The sequence below is a fragment of the Pollicipes pollicipes genome, unplaced genomic scaffold, assembly GCF_011947565.3.
Source record: "Pollicipes pollicipes isolate AB1234 unplaced genomic scaffold, Ppol_2.1 Scaffold_5724;HRSCAF=6776_pilon_pilon_pilon, whole genome shotgun sequence".
NCBI classification, from domain to species: domain Eukaryota; kingdom Metazoa; phylum Arthropoda; class Thecostraca; order Pollicipedomorpha; family Pollicipedidae; genus Pollicipes; species Pollicipes pollicipes.
In genome coordinates, this window is record NW_023596746.1 from 48550193 (window position 1) to 48560959 (window position 10767).

The following is a 10767-nucleotide window of genomic DNA, read 5'->3' on the forward strand; positions in this document are numbered from 1 at the left end:
CTGCTGTCCGAGGATAGCGTTAGGGGGCTGGGCTTGGGAAGAAGCTCCAGGTTAAACATTCGCTGCTTACACTGAGCACATCGGTTCATGCAATACACGCACGAGCACAGTCGTTGATCAGCACTGATTTGTGACATGTGGGCGGGTAGGTCAGATGGTCAGCACCGCACAGTCGCCACCCCATCTTCACGTGTCGGTGCCCGTTGCTGGTATTGATGCTTTGTGTGTTTGTCCAGGTCACTGCTGACCCCCATTTCTGTGCGATCTTCAGGTCCCTCTGTGTTGCTGCCCGGTAAGCGCACACTCCCGTCCTCTCCCCAGGTCGCTTCTTTGGCAGCATCTGTCCCTGATCACCATCTGTGACTCTGATCCATTAGCCCCGGGCCCCCGCCCTCTCCGCAGGTGGTCTGGCTGGCGGTGGTCTGTCCCCTGACTGTAGCCCGTTAAACCGCAGCCCCCCCCGCCCTCTGCGCAGGTGGTCTGGCTGGCGGTGGTCTGTCCCCCTGACTGTAGCCCGTTAACCGCAGCCCCCCCCCCCCCCCGCCCTCTCCGCTGGTCTGGCTGGCGGTGGTCTGTCCCCTGACTGTAGCCCGTTCACCGCAGCCCCCCCCCCCGCCCTCTCCGCAGGTGGTCTGGCTGGCGGTGGTCTGTCCCCCTGACTGTAGCCCGTTAACCGCAGCCCCCCCCCCCCCCCCGCCCTCTCCGCTGGTCTGGCTGGCGGTGGTCTGTCCCCTGACTGTAGCCCGTTAACCGCAGCCCCCCCCCCGCCCTCTCCGCAGGTGGTCTGGCTGGCGATGGTCTGTCCCCCTGACTGTAACCCGTTCACCGCAGCCCCCCCCCCCCCCCTCCGCAGGTGGTCCTGGCTGGCGGTGGTCTGTCCCCGACTGTAACCCGTTACCGCAGCCCCGCCCTCTCGGCAGGTGGTCTGGCTGGCGGTGGTTTGTCCCCGTGACTGTAAACCGTTAACCCCAGGCCCCCGCCCTCCGCAGGTGGTCTGTCCCCCGTGACTGTAACCCGTTAACCCAGGCCCCCGCCCTCGGCATGTAGTCTGTCCCCCGTGACTGTAACCCGTTAACGGCAGTCGCCGCCCTCTCGGCAGGTGGTCTGGCTGGCGGCCGGTCGCGCTGGCGCCGAGTCTGCGCCCGGCCGCGTCTCTGTCCGAGGGCCATGCCGACGTCCAGGCGAGATGCACTGCCAACGGCCAGACCTACGCTCTCACTCCCGCCAGCCTGTCCGGCGGCCGAGTCGGTCAATTCAAGAACATGACGGCCGTACACCTGATGCGCCAGCACGTGCAGCGGCTGACCCGGCGCAAGAGGTGAGCATGGGCACGCTGGGCAGCCGCCCAGCCGCCCAGCCGCCCAGCCGCTGCACTGGTCCCAGGGGACGCACGCCACAGGGCGGCACAGTTTTAGAGCGGACGAAAAACGCCGCTGCCTTGCCAGTGCGTGTTCCTGTGCTATGGCGTGCTCCGATCTACCATGCTCCATCAGGAGATGACAGCTTCAGGGGTCTGGCATGCTCCATCGGGAGAGTGTTCAAAGCTGTTCTCGGCCGTTAGGCACCGTCATTCGCTCGCTCCCTCGGCGTGTGTGGGCGCCGGAGGTCAGGCTGTGCTCACGGACGCGTGTCTCTTGGCGTCAGGTCTCTGTGGAGCGCTACGTTTGCTGCGGACGGCCTGCCGTGCGCCGAAGGACGCTGTGGGGGCCGGCCGGACCTGCCGGATCATCAGCAGCTGCAGTGCTGTCAGCCGGAGACCAGCGTGCTGCTGCCCCTGTCAGCCACGTCCAGCGTCACCAGTCAGTCTCGATCCACTGCCTGCGCCGAATTCATGGCCAGGATAGCAAAAGTGCAAGCGGAACAGTGACTACCTCTAATGACGTCTTTGTTTGCGTGCCAGATGTACGAGCAAAAAATCGCAAATAGGATGTCTTCAGGGAGGGGTTGCATTCGCTTACCAATGCATTCTCGCAGATAGCAGGCCACCCATCGCCCGTCATCGCACACGTGAACTATACTGCATTCAGCGACATGACACGCCGAAAGCGTCCAACAAGTCGTTCCCACCGTGACTGGAGCCACTATGGCGCATCGTGCCCAAACATGCGCGTCTGAGCATTGTGTTAACGCCTTCGGTACTGTGTTGTTGGTGCCTGGTGCGTCAGCCCCTGACAAGCGTAGGACCCTTGCCGCCGCAGAGAGGCGTGTCCAGATCGTCCAGTCGCCACCGCTCCACGTGCAGCCGGTGCTGGTCTCCGCCTGCCAGTCGGACCGGTGTCCGGTTACCAATGTCTCGTGCCACCAGGTGAGCCAAGCAAGGGTTACAAGCACGGGGCATGGCTGTGTTCAGGAAAAAGTGTCGTTCACGCATTGTTGTTACCCGACGTACGGTAACCTTTTGTACTGGTCATGTTTCAACAGGTATGGTTTAGACACGGTCCGCGAAAAAGGAGCAGCTCTCTACATGCCCCATGAGCACCGAGCGGACATGGTTCGCTTAAGTCTGATTAAAAGTACAGTTACGGTGTCCTGCTGCTACCGCAGATGTACGCGCCTCAGATCCTGGTCAAGCTCTCCGGCCGCCGACTGCAGTTTGACATGGTGTACGTCGAGTCGGGCTGCCTGTGCGGCTCGCCTGATGGCGCCACCGTCGCGTCGGCCACGCAGGAAGGTCCGAGCATGACGTTACTGTCGCCGACGCAGTCCAGTTCGCATCTACCGGGTGGCGGGTCGCCGGAGATCGCCGCCACGGAGGGGCGGAACGCGCTGTCGTTGGAGGTGACCGCCACAGAGGCGTCCGACCCTCTGCCGCCGGAGATCGCGGCCGCGGAGGAGCGGGACGCGCTGTCGTTGGAGGTGACCGCCACAGAGGCGTCCGACCCTCTGCCGGCGGAGATCGTAGCCGCGGAGGAGCGGGACGCGCTGTCGTTGGTGACCGCCACAGAAGCGTCCATCTCTCTGCCGCCGGAGGTCGCCGCGCGGATGTGGGTCCAGACGGAGACAGCTGCACCACGGTTGGACCAATTGGTGTCACAGTTCGAGGTCCCGCCCACCGCCGACATCGGGTCAGAGATGGCGGAGACGGCCGACGTCGGTGTGGGCTCGGCGCCTCCGGGCGACGTGGTGGGACCGGACTCCGAGCTCAGCGCTGGCGCGGCCCCGACGCCCGAGAGCGTCCGTTCGCCCCGGGTGGTGCAGCCTGACTCTGGCGAGCTCGCCACGTCTGCGGCCTCGTCCCAGTCGCCGCGCTCGCCTTCGGTTGGGGCCAGCGGGGTGGCGGCAGATGTCGCGACGTCTGACGTCACTCCAGCGTCCAGCGTCACTCCAGCGTCCAGCGTCACTCCAGCGCCCAGCGTCACTCCAGCGTCCAGCGCCACTCCAGCGTCCAGCACCACTCCAGCGTCCAGCATCACTCCAGCGTCCAGCGTCACTCCAGCGTCCAGCGTCACTCCAGCGTCCAGCGTCACTCCAGCGTCCAGCACCACTCCAGCTTCCAGTGTCACTCCAGCGTCCAACACCACTCCAGCGTCCAACATCACTCCAGCTCCAGCTCCAGGGTATGACGTCAGTGATGAGCTCGGGCATTCTCTTTTCACGGAAGTGATGAGCCCTTCGCCGTCGGCGCTGCCTTTGTCCACGGGTAACGGGATCCCTCCCCGACAGCCGACCGGCAAATCGGTCCCCGCGCCCCCTACCACTCTGGCAGTCGGTCCCGGCACCAGCCCCGCCGCCGGCCCGAGTCAGGGGTCGGGCAGAGGGGACGGCACGGGACGTGTGGTGGTCGACAGCGCCAGTCAGATAGGACCGCTGCCTGAACCGCAGAAAACCACGGACGCCACGCTCGACAGAGCTCCCGCCACGACGGCGCCGCTGCCGCTGGCGGAGTCCGAATCAGTGGCGACCACGGAGGACAGCCCTGTGGTCACAGCTGGTCCGGCCAAATCTACCGCCCAGGCCGTCCACGAGGTCACTGAGTCGGCAGGCGGTGTGGAGTCCTCCACCGTCCCGCTCGAGGAACCAGCCGATGGCGGGACGGTGACAGGGGCCGACCGGACGGCCACGCCGCTGAGGGCCGATCCCGCCCCGTCGAGTCACCACCCCCAGAGCACCGTCAACACCATCACATTCGCCCCGGCGGAGACGACGACGACGCCGGCGGACCCGGCAGAGCTCCACCGGGCGGCGCTGCCGTCCAGCAGCGAGCACCGCCCGCATAACCTCAGTCAGGCGCTCGACTTCCTGTCACGGGCGATCAGCGCCGTGCGCCGCCAGGAGGCGAGCGCGCTGGCGGCGCCGCTCGGCGACGACCGCTGGCGGCTGGCTCGACTGCTGGCCGTCTCCTACACGCTCGGCAGCCGGCAGTGCGTGCCGGCAGCGGCGGCGGCGCCAGTAGAGGCGAGGCGCAACGACAGCGACGCGACGACAGCCAGCGACGCGACGCCGCCGGCTGGTGACCGGTCGGATCGGCTGGAGACCGCCGTCCGCCTGGTCCGCCGCACCATGGAAAACGAGCGCGCCGCGCTCGAGGCGCTCTACGACCGCCAGCTGCGGCTGCTGGACCAGCAGCTGGACGAGCGGCAGGAGGCGATCCGGCACTCCTTTGATCGCGAGCTGGAGATGCTGCAGGAGATCGTGCGGTCGCTCGGTCTGCCGGGGCTGCAGGGCCCGCCGGTGACCGAGGTCGGCTCCACCAGCGATGACGTCAGTGTCCCAGTGACGGCCGATACCGAGGCGAACCGTATTGCGAATGTCGTCCCGGCAAAAGACCCTGCAAATGTGGACTATATCATCAGTTTACCCGTGAGAGGTAACGATTCTGGTGATGATGACCCGACCAATGCAGTCAATGAAGTTAACACTTCCGCCAAGAATAACAGCGAAGCCAGCCGCGACTCCGTGACATTGCCCAGCACATCACTCCTGCCCGCTCACCCTCCAGAGTGTAAGCTAGCCGAAGACGACAACGACCACCAAAAGATCATGGAGCAGCTCAACGTGCTGGTCAGGGTGCTGTTTGACATTGGACTGAAGTTCTTCAGCTCCTACCGGCCGGAGGAGCCGCTGCCACGGGCCACGGCCGCGCTGCCTCGCACGGCGTCTGCCGGGTCGCCGGCAAGCATGCGTCTTGAACAGAAGCTTCACTACGTGAGCGGCAGCGCTTCCCGCTTCAGCTTCGCACTGGACGACTTGGAGCGTCAGCTGGCGCACGTGCACCAGATGCGCAGGTTGCTGAGACTGGGCCTAGGCGGCCCGCCCCTGGAGCCGCTCCAGTTCGACTTCCACCTGCCGCAGGCGACGGCCGCCATGCTGCGCTGTTTTGTAGAGCCGCTGCCCGACTTCCGGCTGGTTGGCAACCTGACTGCCAACTTCAGCCCGCTGCCGGTGGAGCCGATGTCGGTGCGTCTGCAGGTGCGTAACCACAGCACATGCCATCAGGCGTGCACACCGATCACATACAGGCTGGTACCTGGCTCGTTAGACATCAGGCGATGTGGCCAAGGCCTACCATATCGCCTTTTTGGAGAACAGCAGCTGCAGACCAGGTATGGGCGTGGGCTCGAAAAAGAGATCCTGGGTCACAGGAAACATTGCAGGACCATTTCACACAATTTTTGAAAGAGGAGGATCCCTCCCGACAATAAGCAAATGTCTCAGTAACTGGAGATCCTTTGGCATGCGAGTAGATGCTGTTATCGCCGTTTGTAATCAAGGGACCAGCACCCCGGAAAAATTGATCCTGAGGGGCCCTGAACAATTTCTTGATTAACCAGAATCTTCTGTCCCGTGTAGGACATTTCGATGCGGTCACAGTCAGTTCAACAATATACTCTCTTCTTGGCAGATTTTGGGAATGCAATCTTGTAATTAAACTGAAAATTACTTGTTTCTAGGCAGTTTCTTGAAGGATGCGTGGCAGCGCTGACTTACTCCAAACAGCCTCTTGCATCCAACCTATATGAACCGGGACAGATAAGCCGGCCTACGCTGGGAACGCAGATCAATTTTGAAAGTTTTCAACCGAAATTGATCATGGAAGGTCGTGCAAAAATTGAATGATAAATCCTGGACGACCATTGTGACAAATTAGACAGCAACCAAGCGTCCTGAATGGCCTGCCCCCTCCTCGCAATCTCATCACCACCTGTTTAAAAGCATATGGAAAGGGACCGGGCATGAAAGTATGTTGACAACATTTTTGGATGAATTATCCTCTGCGTATGATTGGAGGTTCGTAACTCACGATCCTCGGCGCGGGATCATGATCCGGGATGCGTGCAAATTTTTGCTGCTTGATCTAGCATATCGTGGTCATCACAATGCGATTGACGAGCATGAGTAGAGAAAAAGATTACGTTATGACAATGTTCTCCGTGTAGAGCAAAACAGCAACAGCTCCGCCATCCAACCTAACATGTTGGCGCACGTCAACAGCCTATGTTGAGATAATCCTCTAACAACTGAACATTAAACCAGTCGCCCTATTTCAGCGCGGCGGCGGCACGACGCGAGCTCTAACGCTGCGCGTCGTGAGCATCGTGGGCGACCTCTGGTCCGACTGGCGTTTCTTGCTCAACAACATCCTGCGATCAGCGACGGTCGTAGAGCAGCGAGAGCGGCAGAACGTGCTCATGCTCAGTCGATCGGACCTGACAGCGGGGCTGCACGCGGCGCTGACGGCGCTGAACGCTACTGAGCGGCAGCAGCTGGCCGCGGAACGAGCGGCGCTGGTGGAGGGCAGCGTCGAGCTGCAGTTCGCCATCTCCGAGGTAGAGAAGCTGCTGACGGCGCTGGTCGACATAGCCAACCTGCTGCTGACTACAGAGGTGACGCGAGAGAAGCGCCAGGTGTCGGAGTCGGGGCCGCCGGCAGTGATCAGCCATATGAGTCGAGCCCTGTTCGGAAGCCTGCGCTGCTTCCTCCGAGGCCTGGCCGGTGCCGAGGAAGAGGAGGAGCAGGGCGGCCTGGTAGCCACCGTTATCAAGACGCATGCTTCGGCAGAGCTGCCTAGCACATCGTTCCTGCCCGCTCACCCTCCAGAGTGTAAGCTAGTCGAAGACGACAACGACCACCAAAAGATCATGGAGCAGCTCAACGTGCTGGTCAGGGTGCTGTTTGACATCGGACTGAAGTTCTTCAGCTCCTACCGGCCGGAGGAGCCGCTGCCACGGGCCACGGCCGCGCTGCCTCGCACGGCGTCTGCCGGGTCGCCGGCAAGCATGCGTCTTGAACAGAAGCTTCACTACGTGAGCGGCAGCGCTTCCCGCTTCAGCTTCGCACTGGACGACTTGGAGCGTCAGCTGGCGCACGTGCACCAGATGCGCAGGTTGCTGAGACTGGGCCTAGGCGGCCCGCCCCTGGAGCCGCTCCAGTTCGACTTCCACCTGCCGCAGGCGACGGCCGCCATGCTGCGCTGTTTTGTAGAGCCGCTGCCCGACTTCCGGCTGGTTGGCAACCTGACTGCCAACTTCAGCCCGCTGCCGGTGGAGCCGATGTCGGTGCGTCTGCAGGTGCGTAACCACAGCACATGCCATCAGGCGTGCACACCGATCACATACAGGCTGGTACCTGGCTTGTTAGACATCAGGCGATGTGGCCAAGACCTACCATATCGCCTTTTTGGAGAACAGCAGCTGCAGACCAGGTATGGGCGTGGGCTCGAAAAGGAGATCCTGGGTCACGGGACCAATTTTGGGGGCATTTGCGGGAATATTTCAGACGGAGTATTTGAACGAGCAGGCTCCCCCCGAAAATAAAAAAAAACTCTGAGATAACTGAAGATTCTTCGGCAGACCAGTATTTGTGGTAATCACACAATTAACTTGTTGCATGAAACCTAACATGTAGTGAGCATTCCGCTAACTGAATTCTTCGGCAGATAATTTGCATTCTGTCGCATCTCTCAGTGAAACTGAAAAGGCAAACGGCATGATAGAAAAGCTCGCTTCTTAAGAATTCCGAAAGATTTGTTATTTAATCAGAATCTTCTATCTTGCGTAGGACATTCTGAACTGGTCACAATCAAGTTTGTCATAGATTCTCTCCTGAGTAGCCTGCGGAAATGCAACCTTGCAATGCCAGTCCAAAAACTATGCAGCTGCTAGACAGACGGCATTGAAAGCTTGAAGCCGGAAGGGCATGTGACAGACCTAGCTCACTTCAAGCAGCCTCGTGCAACCAATTTGTCTGAAAAAGGGCAGCGCAACGTGCCTTTCCTTGGAATGAACGTCAATTTATGAGCTTTTTACCAAATCGTTCGTGAAGCAGGGATGTCAATTTTTGTAAATGATTAGGGGGCCAAACTGAAGGCCCAACAACCTACCCTCCCCCCCCCTTTTTCTCATCGGATTGAGCCCACATTATTTCGATTAAACGGAATGTGGGTTTTTGATACTTGTTTAATTTATAAAAGTACTTAATTTAAGCAGCATAGAGGACATGCAGAGTTGGATCCAGGGACCAGGCACTGCACGCACGCGTCTCTTCTGATCGGCACGTAAAGACCATTAAGAGGCCATCTTAGGGCGCCGATGGCGCTCTTCTATGACGGCCATGGGAGGCGGCGCGCATTTTGGTTGTGGGGGACGGGGATGAGGTAAGCCATGAAGGACTTGGGTCATCCCCATATTCTAGAGCTTTTCATTTTACCATCACAAACCATTGCGTGTCTTATGGCATTGGGCATGTGAAGTTTACTGCACCGTTTATCCGCCCAGTTGTTGCGATTTCTATCTTGTGGTGAGAGCAGCCATGACTCGTTGTTTTGAGAATGGTAAGAGATGTCACTACGCAGACAGATAAAAGAAAATAATATCTGTGTTATGATTAACCTTGACGCACGTTTTTGTGTATTCCAACGAAAAACATTGGGGGGGAGGGCAAGCCAACATTGGGGGGGGGGGGCAACTCAACATGGGGGGCAGGGCCCCCACAAAAGAACACAAATCGACACCCGTGTCGTGAAGAGTCGTGCGGAAAACATCAATCCTGGACGACCGTTGCGATGATATGAGGCCAGCAGTTTATGTCCTGGATGACCCGCTCCCCCACCCCCGAAAGTGCCCAGGGTCACAAAATATGGCGGCAAAATTGGCGGATGAATTTTGAATCACGGATGAATTGGAATTCATAACTTACGACACATATCCGGGATAATTTGTAAGATGCATGCAATTTTTGTATAAGGGACTAAGCATGAGTTGGCCAGGACAATATGATTTGAAATAATGAAGAAGGAAACCTCTACATAAGACACTTTCCTTCTGCGCGTGGTGAACCAGCGGCAATTACATAATGCTGGTTTTGTTTCCACCTTAATGCGAACTGTATCTCTATCAGGTGGCATAATACTGATGGACATTTAGCCAGCGTGCCAGTAAGGACACATCAACAGCCTTCTTTGAGGTGGTCTGGGACAATTCCTTGAATGTTAACGAGTCACCCTATTTCAGCGCGACGGTGGCGCGACGCGAGCTCTAACGCTGCGCGTCGTGAGCATCGTGGGCGACCTCTGGTCCGATTGGCGTTTCCTGCTCAACGACATCCTGCGACCAGCCACGGTCGTGGAGCAGCGAGAGCGGCAGAGCGTGCTCATGCTCAGTCGATCGGACCTGACAGCGGGGCTGCACGCGGCGCTGACGGCGCTGAACGCTGCTGAGCGGCAGCAGCTGGCCGCGGAACGAGCGGCGCTGGTGGAGGGCAGCGTCGAGCTGCAGTTCGCCATCTCCGAGGTAGAGAAGCTGCTGACGGCGCTGGTCGACATAGCCAACCTGCTGCTGACTACAGAGGTGACGCGAGAGAAGCGCCAGGTGTCGGAGTCGGGGCCGCCGGCAGTGATCGGCCATATGAGTCGAGCCCTGTTCGGTAGCCTGCGCTGCTTCCTCCGAGGCCTGGCCGGTGCCGAGGAAGAGGTCCCGGGAGCGCCGCCGGACCTGACCAGTCAGCCTCAGCGGCCGGCCTCCTCTGCGGCGCAGCACACAAGCACGGCCGCGGCCGATCCGCCTCAGCTGCCCGGTGCTCATCACCAGACGCGCTCCACAGCATATCACGCGGCAACCAAACCACCGCAGTCGGCGAACAAACCACCACAGCCAACAACCAAACCACCGCAGCCAACGACCAAACCACCGCAGCCAGTGACCAAGCCTCAGTGGACGGTAACCAAACCACTTCAGAAAGTAACCAGCCCTCCCCAGGCCGTGAATAAACCACCACAGCAAGTGCCTGTTCCGTCCAGGCCGGTCGTGGTCAGCGACGATTCCTTTCTGTCGGACGAGGACGCGCTGATGTTGGAGGAAATCCTGTCCCGCTGAGGGAGGATGGCAGACGGCCGCCCGGCTGCGCGGCGGGATGACAGACGCTGGACTGCCTGCACTCGTCCGTCAGGTTTTAGGCGTGTTCCCAGGTGCCTTTTACTGACACCGGCTGAGTGAGACCCTTGGCGGAGGCAGGCATTTCTGACAGTCGCCGTGTTTTTACCGCCCATTGATGGCGGCATCTGAGCAACTGTCCAGTTCAGTATCGCCACGATTATGCTGGGTAACTGGTTGCGGGGTGGGTAGTCTGTTGCCCTGTATTTCCTCCTCGCTGATGGGAAGGTGCAGTTGTTGTCATACAGGTATCGTTGTTGTACTGTTATTTTGTTTTTGATTGCCAGGTTAAGGACTAAATACACAGAACATCTTGTAACCTTTAATTTTATTGCGAAACCTTAAGATTAAGCATTTACATTCATGGATGTCTTCACGTCTAAGCATTTCATGTGTCTTG

The 10767-nt window shown here is 59.6% G+C and overlaps 1 protein-coding gene across 1 annotated transcript in view; it reads left to right on the top strand.

Moving 5' to 3' along the window:
* The window catches only part of LOC119103130 (uncharacterized), a 24042-nt gene extending 13732 nt beyond the window's left edge, over positions 1 to 10310 (top strand). The window contains exons 11-20 of the mRNA XM_037226581.1: positions 1164 to 1318; positions 1645 to 1799; positions 2199 to 2305; positions 2545 to 3258; positions 3823 to 3985; positions 4376 to 5409; positions 6489 to 7508; positions 9450 to 9638; positions 9696 to 9856; positions 10235 to 10310. Of these exons, the coding sequence (XP_037082476.1) occupies positions 1164 to 1318; positions 1645 to 1799; positions 2199 to 2305; positions 2545 to 3258; positions 3823 to 3985; positions 4376 to 5409; positions 6489 to 7508; positions 9450 to 9638; positions 9696 to 9856; positions 10235 to 10310 (3774 nt within the window). The remainder of the gene's footprint in view (positions 1 to 1163; positions 1319 to 1644; positions 1800 to 2198; positions 2306 to 2544; positions 3259 to 3822; positions 3986 to 4375; positions 5410 to 6488; positions 7509 to 9449; positions 9639 to 9695; positions 9857 to 10234) is intronic.
* The last annotated feature ends 457 nt before the right edge of the window (positions 10311 to 10767 follow it).